We start from the raw sequence: 20,642 nt of genomic DNA, 5'->3' as shown, positions 1-20,642 counted from the left end.
AGTGCGTTTCCTATAGACTTCTATTATGTCCCTCATTTTTGGTGTGCTTTCAGAAAATGCACCAAAAATGTAATATAAAATTACATACGATATGTGGGTTTTAAATACTGTATTATTATTAACGGAAACTGCACGTCTTTTTTTATGTTGTATTCCACTTGCACCTGCGCTGCGGCCAAACTGAAGCAGATGTGCAAGCGGAATACAACATAAAAAATAAGTGCAGTTTCCATTATCAATAATACAGTATTTAAAACCCACATATCTTATGTATATCAATCAATGTAATTCATGTAACTCACAAAGCCAGAGGAGTCACTGAAGAGCCTCCTCCCTGTTATTCCTCTTCTCACACACTGCTGTAACTCAAAAAGCGCACCAGCCAACAGCAGCTCCCGGGACCCGTGGCTCTCACCTCCCCAGCAAGCACTTCGTATGCCAATCCTCCCATAGCAATTGATGACGTCATTGGTTGGCACGACGCGGTCGGGAGGCCCCCACAGCTTCCCGAGCGCATTTGGCAGCGGGAAGGGAATTTAGCCGTCCCTTCTGGCATAACCATATGGAAAACTTATTTTTATTTTTTTTTTTTTATAAGATTGCTGCAAATTGGGGTCATTTTGCCACGGCACACCTGGGGACTCTTCACGGCACACCTGTGTGCCGCGGCACACTGGTTGTGAAACCCTGAATTAGACACTTTTTTATGAATTCCCCTGGCTGTCTGTTGAGCTGCATAGAAACATATAGAAACATAGAATGTGTCGGCAGATAAGAACCATTTGGCCCATCTAGTCTGCCCAATATATCTGAATCCTATGAATAGTCCCTGGCCCTATCTTATATGAAGGATAGCCTTATGCCTATCCCATGCATGCTTAAACTCCTTCACTGTATTTGCAGCTACCACTTCTGCAGGAAGGTTATTCCATGCATCCACTACTCTCTCAGTAAAGTAATACTTCCTCATATTACTTTTAAACCTTTGCCCCTCTAATTTAAAACTGTGTCCTCTTGTGGTAGTTTTTCTTCTTTTAAATATGCTCTCCTCCTCCTTTACCAAGTTGATTCCCTTTATGTATTTAAAAGTTTCTATCATATCCCCTCTGTCTCTTCTTCCAAGCTATACATGTTAATGTCCTTTAACCTTTCCTGGTAAGTTTTTTCCTGCAATCCATGTACTAGTTTAGTAGCTCTTCTCTGAACTCTCTCTAGAGTATCTATATCCTTCTGGAGATATGGCCTCCAGTACTGCGCACAATACTCCAAGTGAGGTCTCACCAGTGTTCTGTACAGCGGCATAAGCATTTCTCTCTTTCTACTGCTTATACCTCTCCCTATACATCCAAGCATTCTGCTGGCATTTCGTGCTGCTCTATTACATTGTCTTCCCACCTTTAAGTCTTCTGAAATAATTACTCCTAAATCCCTTTCCTCAGATACTGAGGTCAGGACTGTGTCAAATATTCTATATTCTGCCCTTGGGTTTTTACGCCCCAGGTGCATTATCTTGCACTTATCCACATTAAATTTCAGTTGCCAGAGTTCTGACCATTCTTCTAGTTTTCCTAAATCCTTTTCCATTTGGCGTTTCCCTCCAGGAACATCAACCCTGTTACATATCTTTGTGTCATCAGCAAAAAGACAAACCTTACCATCGAGGCATGACCTTGTTCTGAATGTTCTCCATTGACTACAACCCTCTGTTGTCTGTCACTCAGCCACTGCCTAATCCACTCAACAATATGGGAGTCCATGCTCAATGACTGCAGTTTATTGATAAGTCTTCTATGTGGGACAGTGTCAAAAGCCTTACTAAAATCTAGATATGCAATGTCTACTGCACCTCCACCGTCTATTATTTTAGTCACCCAGTCAAAAAAATCTATAAGATTTGTTTGACATGATCTCCCTGAAGTAAACCCATGTTGTTTTTCATCTTGCAATCCATGGGATTTAAGATGTTCCACAATCCTATCCTTTAATAGGGTTTCCATTAATTTGCCTACTATTGATGTCAGACTCACTGGTCTATAGTTGCTCGATTCCTCCCTACTACCTTTCTTGTGAATGGGCACGACATTTGCCAATTTCCAATCTTCCGGGACGACTCCTGTTACTAATGATTGGTTAAATAAATCTGTTAATGGTTTTGCCAGCTCACCACTAAGCTCTTTTAATAATTTTGGGTGTATCTCATCAGGACCCTGTGACTTATTTGTCTTCACTTTAGACAGCAATCTTAGAACGTCTTCCTCTGTAAAGACACATGCATCAAACGATTCATTAGTCATCCTTTCAAGTGGAGGTCCTTCTTCTTTTTCTTCTGTAAAAACTGAACAGAAGTATTCATTAAGGCAGTCGGCTAGCCCTTTGTTCTCTTCTACATACTTTCCGTCCTTTGTTTTTAATTTAGTTATTCCTTGTTTTAATTTCCTTTTTTCATTTATATATCTGAAGAATGTCTTATCCCCCTTTTTCATAGACTGAGCTAGTTTTTCTTCTGCCTGCGCTTTAGAAGTTCTTATAACTTGCTTGGCCTCTTTCTGCCTAATCTTGTAGATTTCCTTATCTTCATTGCTCTGGGTTTTTTTATAATTACAAAATGCTAGCTTTTTATTTTTAATGATTTGGGCCACTTCTGCTGAGTACCACAGTGGTCTCTTCCTTTTTTTGCTTTTACTGACAAGTCTAATGCAATTTTCTGTTGCCTTCAATAATGCACCTTTTAAGTAGTCCCATTTCTCCTGGACTCCATGTAATCCGTTCCAGTCTGATGAGGACTCATTTATGACTAATTTCATTTTTGAAAAGTCTGTTTTTCTAAAATCTAAAACTTTTGTTTTTGTGTGGTGTGACTCTTTCACAGTTCTTATATTAAACCACACTGAATGGTGATCACTAGATCCCAAGGTTTCGCCTACAATGACATCATATACCGAATCCCCATTTGTGAATACCAAATCCAAAAAATGCATAGATTATAGCAGTCTCAATGTAAGAGCACTTGCATGTGTTGTCTGTGCTCTGGTCACACCATACACTCAGTTGGGGTGGGTTGCAGACATGCTCCTATTACAACACCACGCACCACAACAAAAAAAAAAAAAAAATGGGGGTGAGACTAAAAAACGGGATGCACTGTAACACATTGCACAGCCCCTACATAATGCACACAGCCTTTCTGATAAAAGAGATCAGGCAGCTGCCCCCTGGAAGAGTTCCTAGCAGATCCCCCTTCACTGCCATGCTTACTGGGCTTTACTCTTCCCCCCCCCCCCCCCCCAAGGGCCCAGGACTCACATGGCATGTATCGCCTGGTGGAGAGAAAGGAGAAGAACATCACTTTGGGTTTCAGGTGTTACTTTCTGTGGGAGCTGTGGCCAGGGAAGAAGCTAACTGGGTGTGGAGTGCTCTCCTTTAGGCTAAAAGTCCCCTGATGTCTCAATGAAGAGAACCTATCGCAAAGAGTTCATGTCATGTTTGGGACATTTTGTTTCCTATGTGATATAAATAACAATTTAGTAAAAGAAAAAGTAAATAGTTAATCACTTAGAACCCCCCCCCCCCAAATTTGAGGGTGCCCTGTTCCCACATATTTTTTATGAAATAGCTTTTTGCCTCATTTTTAACATCCTTCCGTGAGCTCTTGCCCCCCCGCCCCTCCCCCCACTTGAGTTTGTTTGGAACCAGCAGTGCACAGTAGTTGTGTTCATGCAGGCTGTTCTATGCACAATACAAATCCTATAGTTTCTAATTCATCTCATGAACGAGCAAGGTGGCTATGTTCCTACATACGGTAAGACCGTGGAGAATGATCATAGCCACCTTCTAATATGAAAATACGAAGGCAGATCACAACAGCAAAAAAAGGAATTTGGAAATTTGGAGGAGCCTTAGAGCAATAGAAGAAACTTTTAAGTAAAGATTATATACTTGTTATATATACTTGTGTTTTTTTTTTTTTTTTTTTTATCCGGGGGTTAGTGTAATTCTAGAGAGGAACTCTTCTCTAGCGGTTTAAAAATGTTTGTTAAATCCCCCAGTGCACACATTACTTGGTCCTGTACATATATCCGTGAAGGGCTTTTCAAATGAAAATGCATTTTTATTTGTCGGTGCTGGCTGTAGCTCCACCTTAGGCTGAAGCCCAAATTATGGGCGTACATTTGAGGGGAGAGGGGGGGGCGGTAGAGTACAGTCAGCACTGAAGTCACTTCCTCCTCTTCATTCTGCATTTCTGTGCCTTCCTTTGCCACCTCCTCTGAGTATGACAGTTCACACAGGAGAGCTTTTACTACCTCTTCCCCCCACCTCCCCTGAATGCTGTAGAAACGTACACTATAGCTCTGTCTGTATTACAACACTAAGTCTCCGTTTCCACTGCCGCGGCTACGAAGTTGTGCTACTTTTAGCGCGACTTCGTAGTGAAAGTAAACTGCGGCTTTCAGTGCGACTTGTCCCTCATTATAGAGGGAAGTCGCACTGGAGTCGGCTCAAAAGTAGTGCACGAACTACTTTTGAAGTCGCCACAACTGAAGTCGCGGCAGTGAAAACGGGCCCGATTGAAACGAATGGCTTTTGACTTGATGTGCGACTTGACATGTGTCAAGTCGCACAGCAAGTCGGACTAGTGGAAACCGGCCCTAACTCCTCAGCTATTTCCATCTGACATCTATATTGTAGTGCATAATTTCTGTGTACTAAAGAGAGAGACTGGACTGTGGCCAACCCACTGCCAGCTACCCAGGGGAGAGTGGAGTAGAAGCGCGCCATGTGTTGTGAATGATGGCCTCCAGAAAGGAGCGTGGTCCTGCAGAAAAACACAAACCTACAGCAATGCAAGCTAATTACTACACCGGTCCTAGATAGAGTAGTGTAGTAGCTGGCTTGTATTGCTGAGGGCTTGTGTTTTTTGAAGTATAGTGCTCGTCTCCAGGGATATAGTCTGAAAAGAATCTGCTCAGCAGAGACCCAAGTCAGCATTGATAATCTTACAAAAATAAACTAAACTTTAAAACCGAGGTTCTTACTATTTATCAGTCTATCCAAAACATAAGAGAAAAAATATTGGTCTGGGGTTGGGCATTCATTGGTGCTGTGCATTGCAGCTGTAGGGACAAAGATGTGTGCAGAAAGTGTAATGTCCCCAGGATTTGTACTGAGGCTGTCATTGCTGAAACTGCTATAGTTGTCCTCGTGTTTACATGGCTGATATACAACAGACGGAGATGATTTGGACTTTGTGCAATTGCAGTGCATAGGGTGAAGTGGCTGGCTGAGGAGCCCTGCCTTGAATTTCACAATGCCTTCTGCTATGAAACGTTTACTAAAGCTCCATGAGAGACCGCAGAGCCCTGTCATTCATTCAGAGATCTGTAAATGGAAATATTACAAGTCCCATTTTCTACCGCAGCAGAGGAACTTGTAGTTCTCAATGGAGCATAAGTGTTTGATGTTATCGCGCTTGTAGTCCATTGATGATGTCCCCCCTCCTCCGTAACCGAAGGTTCATACCTTGGAGGAATAGTCTGCAGGAGCCTGTGCATTGCATCGGGTTTGCTATCCCTTGCAGGCTCAATGCAAAATGAATTAATACATGGATGTTTTATTCAAGGTGCATTTACTAATTTTTTTTTTTTTTTTTGGAAAAGGTGGAATTGGTGTTTAAAGCCAAAATATGTTGGGATTGGCTGCAGGAGTTTCTGCCATAATGTGCAACAGGATATTTGAGTCACGACCCACGAAAAACCATTCTATGCCCAAGAGTGACACCGAGACTGAGAAGGGGGGGAGGTTCGCGGCTTTTTTGACATTTCATACCAAGTGATTTTAACCGATCACCTCATAAAACAACCCATTCAGTATAAAATAGAAATGAAAGGGAAAACATTTGTTGTATAGATATAAAAAAAAAAAAAAAAAAATGTACACATTATAAATCCCCCTTTTTTTTTTTGCGATCTCATTCCCTTTGTTCTCAGCTGCATGAAATCTGGGGGGGGGGTGAGAGAATCGGCAGCATACTGAGCGCTTGCAAGTGAGTGGCTGTGCAGCAAGGGCCTGTCAGGACAAGTCTGATCATTGAAGGCGAGCAGGCTGAGTTCCCAGCACAGCTAGAGAACTGACCACTCTGTGTTCTCCTGCTTAGTGTGGACATTTTTTAATAGGAAAGCAGAGGGACTGGCAGGAACACCAGGGATTTCACATAAAGGAAGCAATACAAAGTGAACCGGATACTTTCTCATACAAATACGTGGTACAGCAGGCACATATCGGGAATATGAAGTGTTGGTGTAACAAATGCTTTAACTAGCCAGTGTTAGTCACACTTACACTGTGAGCACATTTAAACCATAACCTGGCATAGTCTAAGAGGCCTGTCCTTATCAGTGCCAGATGGGCATTAGATTCATCCAAAATTCAAAATGAGGACACAACCGATTAAAGTAATGTTAATTGTTGGCAAGGTCCAACCACCAAAAAAGCTGTGACAAATTATCGCAGAGCGGGAGGGTGGACTTCTCTTTTGAAGACTGAATTTCCTCAGTTCAGTGGGACGTCTCAGCCAAACCTTTTTCTGGAGTTCAAGCTCTGCCCCTTTGCCTCACGACCTTTTAGCCAATCCTGATGGAACCACCTAACCTCCCTGCGTTAGGTCAACACCCACTGTATAGTTTTCCATTATATGCTTCCATTAGTAAAGCCTCCTCCCCCCTAAGGATTTCGAGGGGCCTCCATTATGGCGGATTTCCCTCATCTGCTGGGGATGACAAGGCCATGCTCTCCACCATTTTTCCTAGTTCTTCCTGATGCCTCTTGTTTTCAGCCATTGGACAGTTAGTGATGGTGTAGTTCCTGCACGGGGTAGATGGCTTTATATCTTTCCAGGTTCACGTTGGGCATTGAGAGTATGAGCTGCACTGTGCATGCTTTGCAGGTAGTTTGCAAAATTAAACTTAATTGATGTGAGGAAGGAGGAGATTTTTTGGCAGACTTAAAAACTGTACCCCCTAAAAACTTTTTTTTAATTTTGATGGCAATCGTGGTTGCAATATACCAGATGCCTCTCGTGCCTGAGCACCTATGATTGGCTGCTTTGAACTCTTTTTTTTTTTTTTTTTTCTTTGCTCTATATAATCTTTCATCATGGCATAACATTCTGTTATGTGAGAATCCTCAGTAGAGGTCTGTTCTGCTGAGTTGAAGTCGGAGGCTCCTCTGGGAGACCTATATTTAGTTCATGGAAAACCAGATGGTTGCTTCTGAAATAAATAAAATGAGGGATGTGTTGCCCATTGCAACCTGTTAAATTCTAGCTATCGTTTTCTGACCTGCACAGGAAGGATAGCATCTGGCATCTAGATACTGCTGGCAACGAAGACGCCAAACAGCATGAGAAGCCTGCATGTTCATCAGATGAAGTGTTTGTGGGTGAAGGTTACACTTCTATCATGAAATCTATTACAGGATATACACAGCGGTTTTGCTGCAAAGATGATTAGCGCTTAAAAATTGTAAATAAATGTTCTAGTAACAATGATTTCACATTTCTGCCAAAGAAATAGGTGACTTTCTGCCAAATGTTACTTTTAATGAAAATACGTGTTTTGAGGCAAAATGGAGCCTTTAAATAATGGCTGAGATCTTTAACGCCTTATATCCGGGTAGTGTGAAGAAATGGCCAGATGGATCCCTACTAGGGGTGGTAGACTTGCCTATAAGTGTTGTGCACTCCCAGCTTGCATACAAGGCCGCTGCTACTGTGTTCATAGGACCGCAGAGAGCATCGGCTAACACACGCATGCAACACATTCACATCAACTGGTGACACTTTCTTAACAAGTCGCTATGGCTGCGACAGGTTTAAAATACTTCATGTCAGAGTTAAGAAAACTGGAAGTAAGTAGTGCGCCAAATGGTGGAACTTTGGTGAAAGATGCATGCATGTGTACATACCGTGTATATGAATTTGTAGCAAGCACCTCCTACAAACTGGTGAGTTTTACAGGAAGAAGAAGCTTTCTTGAGGAGTTGGGGGAGTAATTGTCATTCTCTTTTGAGCTCTAAAAGTGCTTAAAGTGATTGTAAAGTCCTAACCTACTCTGTGCAGTGGTTTTGCACAGAGCAGCCCAGATCCTCCTCTTGAGTCCCTCTTCGGGATCCCTCCTATTGGGTGGCCCCATAGCAAGCAGCAGAGTTCCCATTCAGGCACAGAGCCATGTCCCGGCCCCACCCCCTTTCTCGTATGTTTGGCTGACTGACAGCAGCAGGAGCCAATAGCACCGTGCTGCTGTCTCAGCCAATCGAGAGGGGAGTCCCGGGCAACCTAGACACTGCTGTAACATTGCTGGATCTAGATAGTGCTCAGGTAAATATTAGGGGGCTGCTATTGCACATAGATGTTTTTTTTGATCTTCATGCATAGAATGCATTAAAGCGGAGTTCCACCTGTTTGCGTTTATTAAAAGTCAGCAGCTACAAAAAGTGAAGCTGTTGACTTTTTTAATAAACACACGCTCGCCTATCTTACTATCCAGCAATGCGGCTGGCGGGAGCCTCAGTTCTCTCCCTCTTCTCCCTGCGGCGCCGGCAAATCTAGTGTGGGCACCCCGCTGTGACAGTTTGCAGGTTCACAACCGGGTGCACATTGCGCATGCGCGAGTCTCGCTGCGCTTCCTGAGTGGGCGGGCAATCTTCTGGGACCTATGATGTGTTCTAGAAGAATACAGGGAGGGAGGGGGAGTGGAAGTGGGAGCAGATACCTGTCAAATCTAGGTACCTGCTGCACCCCCCCTTCTCAAAAAAATGACATGCATATGTGGCATGTCAGGGGGTCAGGAGGCCTTAAAGAGGTTGTAAACCCATATATATATATATATATATATATATATATATATATATATATATATATATATATTTTTTTTTTTTTTTGTAACCTGAAAGAGAAACACATAATGAGCTAGTATGCATCGCATACTAGCTCATTATGAAATACTTACCTTAGAACGAGCCCCCGCCGTGCCGCCCGCTTACCTGTATGAGGGGCGACATGTCCAGTCTCCCGTCTTCCGGGATCGCGGCATCCGGCCATCTGATTGGCTAGAGCCGCGGTGACGTCACTCCCGTGCACGCGGGCGCGGGAGCCGACGGTCACGGCACGGGACTCTGAAGGAACGGCACCAGCGGCTGTTTTTTCAGAGCGCATGCGCCAGTGATGTCACTGGCTGCATGTAAGGTAAATATTTCCTAAACGGTACATGTTTAGGAGATATTTACAGTACCTATAGGTAAGCTTTATCATAGGATCACCTATAGGTACAACTTGCAGAGGAGGGTTTACTTCCTCTTTTAAAGTGGAAGTTCCTTTTAAGATAAAAAAAAAAAAAAACCTTCTGCCTTTAAAACCACTTTAATTTATCATTTACACAAGTGTTTTTGGGGTGGGGTATAACCATGATTAGGCTGCAGTTTTACTGCCCCTCAACTGCTCCCTCCTATGCTGCAAAGGCATCAGCCAGCAGTGTTTGCGTGCCAAAGCCCTAAATAACTCCTGCCATTGCGTTTATTGAGCAGCACTGCCCACTGAATGCTATGCATTCTGCTAAGTTTGAGCACCATGCAAACGCATGCAATGCAAGACCGTTAGTGCTGGGATAAAGCAGGAGCCTGTAAATACACTCAGAAGAGTGACCCAAACCCAAATTGCTCCTCAGACAGCACAACTAGTGTTAACAAGAGCTAAAGGATCACAAGCATTCCATAAGGCTGCATTCACACTTGTGTGACCCATCAGGCAACTTTGGACATCAAAGTTGCCTGGCAAGTTGTTCCCCATGTTTAACAATGATAACCATTTATATATGCGCCACTTAGTTGCAGCAACTTCAAAGTAGTTCATGCGCCACTTTAACCTGATTTTCATGCGACTTGAGGGTCATAGACTTCAATGTTAACCCTCAGAAGTTGCATTAAAGTCTACCTGAATGTTAACAGTTGCCCATTATCACTGGTCAAAGCCAAAGTCGTATCCGAGTTGCACCCATCCAAAGTTGCACCCCAAAGTCAGTGCAACTTTGGAGTTGTACAGGTGTGGATGGGGCCAACTCCTCCTTGCACACAGGCAGAGCACAGAAATGTATTAGCTGACAAAACTTCTGTCAGGCTCAACCTATTTTTTTTTTTATTTTTTTGCCCAAACAGATCTGATAAATCCCTTTCAGAAACCTATTTAGCAGACTGAGTAAATAAGAGGTAAATTGGTAGGGTTTACATAGTTTAACCCCTTCCTGTCCAGCTCTGTGGGACAGCAAGGTCTACCCATTCCTGTGATCACTGTGACTGCCATCTTTGACAGCTCCAGCACCTGAGCACACTTACAGCACAGAAACCTCTTCTGCCCATGGGCGCATGTGTACAACGTGTGTGTATTGAAACCCACCCTCTTTGCCCCTGCACATATGTTACATAATCGACAGCAAGTTAAGACTACTTTCACACATCTGTATTTTGTGCAGTACATTTTATACATATATTGTACAAGTTTTGCAGTGTGTTTAATGCTTTACTGTTCATTCCCATGGAAGGGGTGTTTTACTAAGAACTTGAGTGTTTTTTTTTTTTTTTAAAACCTTAACCCCTTCCCACTGACTTAATGCAAATATGTGGCATTGGCTTTAAGGGGTTGTACTGGGGTGATGCCTGCAGCTAGAGGCATCACCCGGTACCGTTTCTTTTTTTAGAGCAGAGCAGAGGGTCGGCTTTCTTGTAATAACTGATGCGGCTAATCAGCCGCTTGGCTGTTTTTTGGCTGTTTTTACAAGCAGCAGGATTGGACGTGTTCCGCCAGCTGGGCGAAGACCCGAACAAAGCTGGATTCGGCTTTGATCAGATCGCCAATGTAGAAACCCAGAAGCCAAACTTGTGGTGCCTGCATATGTAAACGGTGTTCAAACCACACCTGTGAGGTATCGCCCCGATTTTTGTTAAACTGAGAGTAATAATTCTAGCACAAGACCTCTTCTGTAACTGTTAAAATATTTTAAATTGACATCTATGGAGATTTTTAAGTACCGTAGTTTGTCACCATTCCACGAGTGTGCGCAATTTTAAAGTGTGACATGTTGGGTATCTTTTTTTCCTCGGCGTAACATCTTTTACAATATGCAAAATAACATTACAGCCTTAAGTTCAATGTTTTGTTAATCTGAATTTTATGTGATGGATCAGAACACAATTAAGGCCCCTTTCACACTATTGCGACGCAATTTTGCCGCCATTTCGCGGCGCGATTTTTGCCGCGATTTTGAAAGCAATGGCAAGGCTATATGCCTCAAAACGCATTAAAATCGTGGCAAAGTAGTGCAGGAACTACTTTGAAATCGGTGCGACTTCAAAACGCACTGATATGAATGGGGCTCATTGAAAATAATGGAAAACGACTTGTCATGCGATTTTGCGGTCCAAAATCGCGGGACAAGTCGCACTAGTGTGAATGGGGCCTTAGTTGAAGTGAAATTAGAAAAATATATACATAAAACAATTTTTTAGAAACCAGAAAATTAACCTGTGCATATGTATTCACCCCCTTTGTTATGAAGCCCATAAAAAGCTCAGGTGCAACCAATTACCTTCAGAAGTCACATAATTAGTGAAATGATGTCCATCTGTGTGCAAATCTAAGTGTCACATGATCTGTCATTACATATACACCTTTTTTGAAAGGCTCTAGAAGCTGCAACACCTAAGCAAGAGGCACCACTAACCAAACACTGCCATGAAGACCAAGTAACTCTCCAGACAAGTAAGGACAATGTTGTTGAGAAGTACAAGTCAGGGTTAGGTTTAAAAAAAAAAAAAAAAAAAAAAAAATCCAAATTTTTGATGATCCCCTGGAGCACCATCAAATCTATCATAATCAAATGGAAATAACATGGCACAACAGCAAACCTACCAAGAGACGGCCGCTCCACCAAAACTCACAGACCGGGCAAGGAGGGCATTAATCAGAGAGGCAGCACAGAGACCTAAGGTAACCCTGGAGGAGCTGCAGAGTTCCACAGCAGAGACTGGAGTATCTGTACATAGGATGACAATAAGCCGTACGCTCCATAGAGTTGGGCTTTATGGCAGAGTGGCCAGAAGAAAGCCATTACTTTCAGCAAAAAAAAAAAAAGGCACGTTTTGATTTTGCAAAAGGGGATGTGGGAGACTCCCAAAATGTCTGATGAGACTAAAATTGAACTTTTTGGCCATCAAAGAAAACGCTATGTCTGATGCAAACCCAACACATTACATCACCCAAAGAACACCATCCCCACAGTGAAACATGGTGGTGGCAGCATCATGCTGTGGGGATGTTTTTCAGCAGCTGGGCCTGGGAAACTGGTCAGAGTTGAGGGAAAGATGGTGCTAAATACAGGGATATTCTTGAGCAAAACCTGTACCACTCTGTGCGTGATTTGAGGCTAGGACGGAGGTTCACCTTTCAGCAGGACAATGACCCCAAACACACTGCTAAAGCAACACTTGAGTGGTTTAAGGGGCAACATGTAAATGTGTTGGAATGGCCTAGTCAAAACCCAGATCTCAATCCAATAGAAAATCTGTGGTCAGACTTAGATTGCTGTTCACAAGCACAAACCATCCAACTTGAAGGAGCTGGAGCAGTTTTGCAAGGAGGAATGGGCAAAAATCCCAGTGGTAAGATGTGGCAAGCTCATAGGGACTTATCCAAAGCGACTTGGAGCTTTTATTGCCGCAAAAGGTGGCTCTACAAAGTATTGACTTTAGGGGGGTGAAAAGTTATGCACATTGACTTTTTCTGTTATTTTGTCCTATTTGTTGTTTCACAATAAAAAAAAAAAAAAATCTTAAGTTGTGGGCACGTTCTGTAAATTAATTGATGCAAATCCTCAAACAATCCATGTTAATTCCAGGTTGTGAGGCAACAAAACATGAAAAAAAGCCAAGAGTGGTGAATACTTTTGCAAGGCACTGTATATATAACGTTTGGGCATCTAAGTAATTTTCTAGAAAAAAATACAAATTTTAACTTGTCAGCAACAAATGCCAGAAAAAGGCTTCGGCATGAAGGAGTTAAATGGTTTGCAATAGCGCACGATAACACGTTTGAACTTTCTTGGCCTGTCCATTCCTTCTTTCCTCCTGTACTGTCTAAAGTTTACTGTTTGTGGTTTAGCTAGACATATCACCAAGTGCCCTGGGTGAGTTTTCCTATTTAATCTTTTTATTTTTGTTCTTCTCCAGTGTATCGCCTTCCATGATATCTCTCCGCAAGCTCCAGTACATTTCCTAGTGGTGCCTAAGAAGGCTATTAGCCGTTTATCTGAAGCGGATCCTGCTGATGAAGCTGTAAGTGAAAGCTCATTTTTATATTGATGAATAACCAGTCTCTTTCAGTCCATTGAGAATACATTGCTTTAGGCCTTGCAGACAGCAGAGGGACTGATTTACTTTGATGTATTCTGTTCAATCCACAGGCATAACAGAAACCAACAGCTAGGAAAACAGTTTGGCTTCTCCTTGAAATAGACACAGATATAAATCATGCTGGTAGTCTGGTGGATACAAATTGGAAAAATGGTCTTATAGGATTACTGCGCTTATGCTTTTGTGGCCAACCTCCTCCAAAAGTTCTGTAACGACATATATTTACCTGAAATGCAGATCTTATCTGTTTGGCCTGCCCAGAGCCATTTAGCCTGTCTTCTATATTCCTGTCCTTCATAATGTCCTGCACCCAATTTTCTAAATGGGAAGACTTAGTGAAGATTAATTTTCTATTGATGTTGATTTAATTTTGGAACATGCATGCATGACTGGGAAGATCTTCCCAGACTTTAAATTCTGGTATGCAAAATTCAGAGAGGGGAGGAAGAACTGAAAAGATTATATGTTTATTTTTTAGACCTCGTTCACAGACGGTAAAAACATGGGTCATGTTTCTACCTCTGCCCGAATGCCTATCAACGCAACTCAAAATTGGTTAAAGATCGAGGATGGAGGTGTACACATGGCAGCAATAGCATTGCTCCCTGTCATGGTGAGGCAGAAAAAATGCTGCCTCAAGGCTAGTTCACACTATATACCCTCCTTGAAATCGCACAGAAGCTGCGCTAGTGGCTATTGTGATGCACAATTAATTGCATTGCACTGCTCCTTTTTTGTCTTGTGCCAGCATTTTTTGAAGCGTACAAAACATGCACTTCATTCACTGCAATGGATGTGGTAACAGACATTTGACAGCATTGTAAAACATCTGTCACCGCAGGGACACAAGGAAAACAATGGTTGCCTATGTGTCCCATTCACACTGCAACGCAGCCTAGCTCTGCAGCGTGCAGAGATAAAATGCACCGCATTGTCGGGCAGCGTGTCACCCCGCCCACTATTGCAGTGCATTTTATCTCCGCACGCTGCAGCGCTAGGCTACGTTGCAGTGTGAATGGGAGACATAGGCAACCATTGTTTTCCTTGTGTCCCTGCGGTGACAGACGTTTTACAATGCTGTCAAATGTCTGTTGCCACATAGAGTGTGAATTGACCCTCGGAGTTCGGCAGTCACTGACACTTGCAACTACAAAAAGGTGATCCAAAAGAGTAAAAACTACCCCAGCACCAAAATGATTAAATAATTACACCTATAGTAAAACTATAAATGTTTAGCTGCTGCCATTAAATAAACATATGGAAACAAAATGCTGGAATAATAAAATCGCCAAACTGCTCAGGCGGCGCTGAAAAATGAACAAAATTCATTAAAATGATAAAGTTCATGCATAGTCCATAGATGTAGTGAGAGTATGGCCAAACTGGATGGGCAGAGATGGAAATCACTGGCTTAATACTGGGTTAAGTCCTGTCAGTACCTTCACCACACATCATGTGATCCTCTCCCCTTTAAATTGAGAACTCACCGTATCATGGCCATAGATGCGCCTTGATAACATTTTGTATTGGATTTATTACCCAGCATTATAAGTCCACCTTGCATCCACATAGGTAGCTCATCCATCAATTCATCCATAACCACAGTGCATGCAATGAAGAGATGAGGTACATGGCATAATATTTAAACCTTTTAATGCCCCCATTTACCCATTAAAATGCACTTGCATGGTAAACACAAGGTACAAGCAATGAACTAGTCTCAGTGATCGGCATGAACGAAGTATCTCTCCGCTCCTTGCTGATGTCCTGCAAGTCTTGTGATTCCCTGGTTCCTCCGAGTCTGCTGTCACACTCAACTCGTCACTTAGTTACAGAGGCCACGTGATTACGCCGCGGACGTGTTTCGTCATTCCGTCTTCAAACTTATTTGTATTATCAAACACTCTGTAAATGTGCTTCAAACACTATTGGCATGTTAAGTACACTGTTATGAAACATCAAAAGTGGGGGGGAAAAAAAAATCTCACAAGGCGTTTTAGGAGTAACTTGAACGCCTTTTCAATGTGCTTGGTAGATACGTTATTGCGTGTTAAAAGAGGCTCGCCAATGAGTGCCCTCGCAGTTTATTTACAATCCATGCAGCTTTCAAACTGACTGCCCGTATAGATGTGTGGGCTGAATGCTGTGGGACTTGTCTGCAAGGGACTGACGTTGCACCATTGATCCACTGATTACGGATGCAATGCTTTGCAGGCTCCTGTGGGAAAAGAATAAAAAAACAAAAATGTGGTTTTCTGCAAAAATATGTGCATGTATTATGTTTTTTCTTGAAAAGTTAACTTTAGCCTTTAAGATGGCCATAGGCGACAGGGATCAGCCAAATTTAGGCCTTGGGCATACAGTTTACACCCGTGTTTGCCGGGATGGGGTTGCACAGGTGTTCTGCGCATTCCGGTGCAGGTGGTGCTATTCTTGTCAGTTGGAACACAGAAGCTGCTCCCAATTTGAGGTGTGTGCATGGCCCCAAAACACAAGACAGTGTGCGTTTGTGGCCAGGCTCTCATTCTACTCTCGAATTGGGAGGCACTTTATTCAGGCAGCTTTTGGTGGTGTCTTACCACAATAGCGGCAGTGGAGATTTCTCCATCCATGCCGCAGGCTGAGCAAGAGTAATCTAGTATGGTTACCATATCATCGATTTTAAATAAATTTGAATTTATTTTTAGCCATTACTGGCATTTTTTGTTTTCTACTTTTTGCCGATAATGTTTGGCCACCATTATCGGCACCTTTTTTTTTTTTTTTTCTATTGGCAAAATGCCAATTAACTCAATTGGTGCATCCCAAGTTACCCTTACTGCATGTATTTTATTCAAAGGCGTTATTACCTTGTTTCTGGCAGTAGGTGGCGGCGTTGCATTGCTTCCTGTAGCCTAAAGAACAAAGCACATTGCAATAGCTCTTTCCTTCTTTTTTTTTTCTGCTTTCCATTCTCTGGAAAATGAGCCTGGAACAGAAAAATGAATTTAAAGGCTGCTGTATCCTGTTTTTTATAACTAGTAAGGAAAACCGTTTTGCAGTTTTAAAACGATTTAAACATTTTCAGATTTAGGATAATTTCTTTAGCCCAGAATTGGGTCATGTGGTCTTCTTTCATATGTAGCATGTCGTCTTTTCAGGTTTTTTAAAACCAGCCAGTTGCCCATTAGATGTTCTCTGTCCTCCATACTTTATTTGATAGATCTATCTGAACAGTCATTTCCAAAGTGCCAACTTGGCTAATTACCATTACTCACACAGGCTCTGTGATTTAATTAGAAAATGCTGGTTTATGATGTTTTCACAGATTGAGTTCCTGACCACTCATCTGTTTTATGACGGCAAGGAGAAAAAAAAAAAATCAGTCGTGCAAAACTGTAATTTGCTGTCATGTAAATGAGATTTAATTCAGGTGTGTTTCTCATTTATCTTTAATAGAAGTGGCTAAAGGTTCCATTTTATGCCTAATGCATTAGGGCAATTTCACATGGGACTTTTTAAAACTGAAATAAAGATACGTCATGATTTTCCATGCTGAGCTGGTACATTTTACACAGCATAGAGTATGGCGACAATCTTTCAACATGCCATAATAAATTAAATTGCACATTCATCATTCTATAGGTCCTTCCCGCTCATGACCCCTAGTTAATTTTATCATCCGCCCAGCAAGGTTTCTCTGGAGGATCGCTCTTAACCCGTCTTATGACCGAGGAAGAGAGCAGTCAGTTAGCATTACACGGGATTTATTGAACTGGAAGTTTGACCTCAGTGCTGGGAATGCATTATTTTAAACTATGCACAGCGTTTGTTGCATTGTGGATTTTACGATTTTTTTTAGATAGACTTTCACCTGTAAGCAGATCTTAAAAACATAGTGCTATCAAGGGTTTTTAGGAATTTTTATTTGCAGGAATCTTTTATGGTTCAAAGGTCTGATATAGGTCTCATGCACTTGGGACTTTTTCTAAACTCTCCTGGGCATGAATTAATTTGTGCGGGGGGGGGGGGGGGGGGTAGAGTGTGAGCACAAATCTGATCATTGGAGGAAAGCAGGCTGAGTTCCCAGCTCAACCAGAAAACTGACCACTCTGCACTCACGCCTAGTGTTGTCCATTTTTAATAGGAAAGCAGAGGGACTGGCTGGAACACCAAGACTTCCACACAAAGGAAGCAATACAAAGCAGGGTGGATAAAAATCAATGATTTTTAAAAAATCTTGTTTTTTTTTTTTTTTTTTTTTTTATTTGCTTTTGGAGTAAAAATCTAAGATACATTAGTAATGTTTAGTTTATTCAGCATGAAATGGAGCTTAGTTATGTATCATGAGGCTGTATATTCTGCAATATTTACATTTTTGGTAAACAAGCTGAGCGAACATGCACTGCATTGATGTATTTACACAATTTCACACTACCTGCAAAAATGAGTCCTTACATTTAGAGTCGGTTCACATCGCGGTGACTCAAAGTCGCCCATGCAGCACGACTTCATCGCGGCTTGCAAACTACTTCTCATAATAGAAGTCAATGCAAGTCACTCCGACTTCACCCAAAAGTAGTGCAGGAACCTTTTTCTAAGTCGGAGCGACTTGAGTTGCTCTGATTAGAACGGTTCCATTGCACAGCATGGATCGCTACTTGTTAGGTGACCAAGTAGTGTAAACTGGCTCTTAAAGAGCACCTGTCATTTCAGATCCATCATGGCAGCACCTGTTAGCGGGCATCCACTCTCCTGCTGCCACCACATCCCTCACCTTGTGTCACTGTCGCATCGCCAGCTGTCCCAGTGAATGGAATTGTCGGTGAGTAAACAAACAGCGGGTCAGAGAGGACAGTTGCTCTTTAAAAGTTATGATTTAAATCGAGTTTATTTAAATCACGCTTGTTTACTAGTTTTTAAATCAAATCCACCCTGATACAAAGTGAACAGGATACTTTCTCATACAAATACATGGTACAGCAGGCACAAATCAGGATTATGAAATGTGGAGGTAACACATTCTTTAAAGAAGACCACCTCCTTTGAGTGTTTAGAGATAATACCTCTTCTGTCCCAGTTTAAAGGCCTTCTTTAAAGAAGAACTGTAGTTTTAGTATAGATATCCTCTAATTCAAATGTGTCAAACACAAGGCCTGCGGGCCGAATCCGGTCCTCCACGCCATTTCATGTGGCCCTCACATCTTTGCTAGAGCTGCAGCCCTTCTTTGGGCCTCCTCCAGACTCTGCACTTTCTGCTTCCCAGCTCCGACCCTAGACTCTTGACATCTGATCTACCACCACCTAGTGCCACGGGCATGCCAATATCCCCTGAGGGGCTTCTGGTATTTATCATTATCCTCTTAGGGGAATTGGTTTTATGACCGTGGTTATCAAGGCTCGTGATTTTATATTGTGTTCATGTATTATTCATGATTTATTTATTTTTTTTTTTTTTACAAAATTGTCCTTTCTGTATTAATACATTTTGGTATTTTTTCTATGCATTTGCCTATAAAGTCCATGTTTTTCCCTATACACTTCCAGACATTTCTCATGAGGATGTGGCACAGCCCCTATATTGTGCATTTAGCCTGCCACCCCTTGTAATGCACATTTACATTTATTGTTATATCTGATGTAAGGGGGTTGGGATACTCTGGACATCTAGTATTACAGATAAAACTGGCCTTTTGGGGGCAATCATAATGCTGATGTGGCCCTCGATGAAGTGGAGTTTGACAGCCCTGCTCTAATTAATCCACTGCTTTCCCATTAACCTTGCCGCCTCCCCACTGCACCATAAAAAGTGTAGCCCAATTTGTCCATGTTTCATGGCACACCCTCTTTTTAGGATGCAACATGAAATACGGTCGTGAGCCCCACCCTCAACCCATCCTTGGTTTGAGTTTCGAGGTGCTGGAAAGACTCCTATCTGCCACCGTGGCACAGAGACCTATAAATCCCAGTGGAACACAATGATGTCACCACACTTGTAGTTCATTGATTACTTCTGTATGGACCTGGGAGAAAGTTTTCAGGAGCCTTTGCATCACACCTACCATACACTGGTTGTGGTTCCAATGCTCTACAGGCTTCAATGCAAAAATGTAATAAATGCACATTTTAATATTTGCTTGTGTGGGTGCTTTTTCGATTTTTGCTAAAGGTGGATTATGACTTTAAAGAGTAAGTTTAGTTTTTAGTGAAGAAGTAACCTAATACTTGCAATGGCCTCGCATTGCTGACCAATGAAAATCTCTTCTGAGCTGCCTCCCTTCAGAACGGCATGCCGGAAGAAAGAAACGTTTTTCACTGCCACATGATCAAGATGACCCGTGACTGTTCACCATTGCAAACGTTGTGATGCTTACAGGCTGCTAGTGCTGTGTACTGATCGTGGTCTTTAATATAAACTTGCCTTTTAATTCTACTTATTGTTCCCTGGGACTAAAGTGATACAATTATGAACAGCAACTGCTTTGTCCACACTTCTGATTCTTATATTTGTAAGGGAAAACTCATTGTGTATAATCATAGAATTAGAAGCCCTCTGTATAACGTTGGCTGTTGTCACTTTTGCATCATTTTTACAGTGTAAACATTACAGTGCAGACATTGTTAACCTTTTATCCTTTTGCTCTCATTCCACAGCTACTAGGACATCTGATGATTGTTGGCAAGAAATGCGCTGCCGATCTGGGCTTGGAAAAAGGCTTTCGGCTGGTCATCAATGAGGGACCAGATGGTGGCCAGTCTGTGTACCACGTTCACCTGCATGTTCTTGGCGGACGTCAGCTGGGCTGGCCTCCAGGCTAATGGGCCGCAATGCACATGATAAAAACAAAGCAATCTCAATTTGTCCTGTCAGAAATGCAGTCTCTAAATGTCCACTTTTGGTACATAATTACTTGTTCAGACGAGAATACTTCTGACCTGCTTAATGTGGAAGTAGAGCATGGCACAATAAAATTAGTTGATTACTTCAGTTGTGTGTTTATTTTTTTTTATACAGTTTGCTGTGATTGTAACCATTAAGGGACTGGTTTGCCTAAAGATTTGATATAGCCAAGTAGAGTTTACTTTATGTAAAAGACTTGGCAATAACTGGTATAGAAATACCCATGTCTGTAAAGGGGGGGAAAAAAACAAAACAAAAACATTTTGCAGTTATCAGTTCAGGATAAAGAAAGTGTACGTCAGCTCGGTCA

At 42.2% G+C, this 20,642-nt stretch overlaps 1 protein-coding gene across 1 annotated transcript in view; it reads left to right on the top strand.

Annotated features, from left to right (window-relative positions):
* Nucleotides 1–20,419, top strand: part of HINT1 (histidine triad nucleotide binding protein 1) — a 31,898-nt gene extending 11,479 nt beyond the window's left edge. The window contains exons 2-3 of the mRNA XM_082243471.1: nucleotides 13,270–13,374; nucleotides 20,086–20,419. Coding sequence (XP_082099597.1) covers nucleotides 13,270–13,374; nucleotides 20,086–20,250 — 270 coding nt within the window. The 3' untranslated portion in view covers nucleotides 20,251–20,419. The remainder of the gene's footprint in view (nucleotides 1–13,269; nucleotides 13,375–20,085) is intronic.
* Nucleotides 20,420–20,642: the final 223 nt, after the last annotated feature.

The sequence above is a fragment of the Pelophylax lessonae genome, assembly GCF_965119305.1.
Source record: "Pelophylax lessonae genome assembly, chromosome: 1".
Classification (NCBI taxonomy): domain Eukaryota; kingdom Metazoa; phylum Chordata; class Amphibia; order Anura; family Ranidae; genus Pelophylax; species Pelophylax lessonae.
The sequence above is the reverse complement of the archived record's forward strand: the minus strand, read 5'-3'. Positions and strand labels throughout refer to the sequence as shown.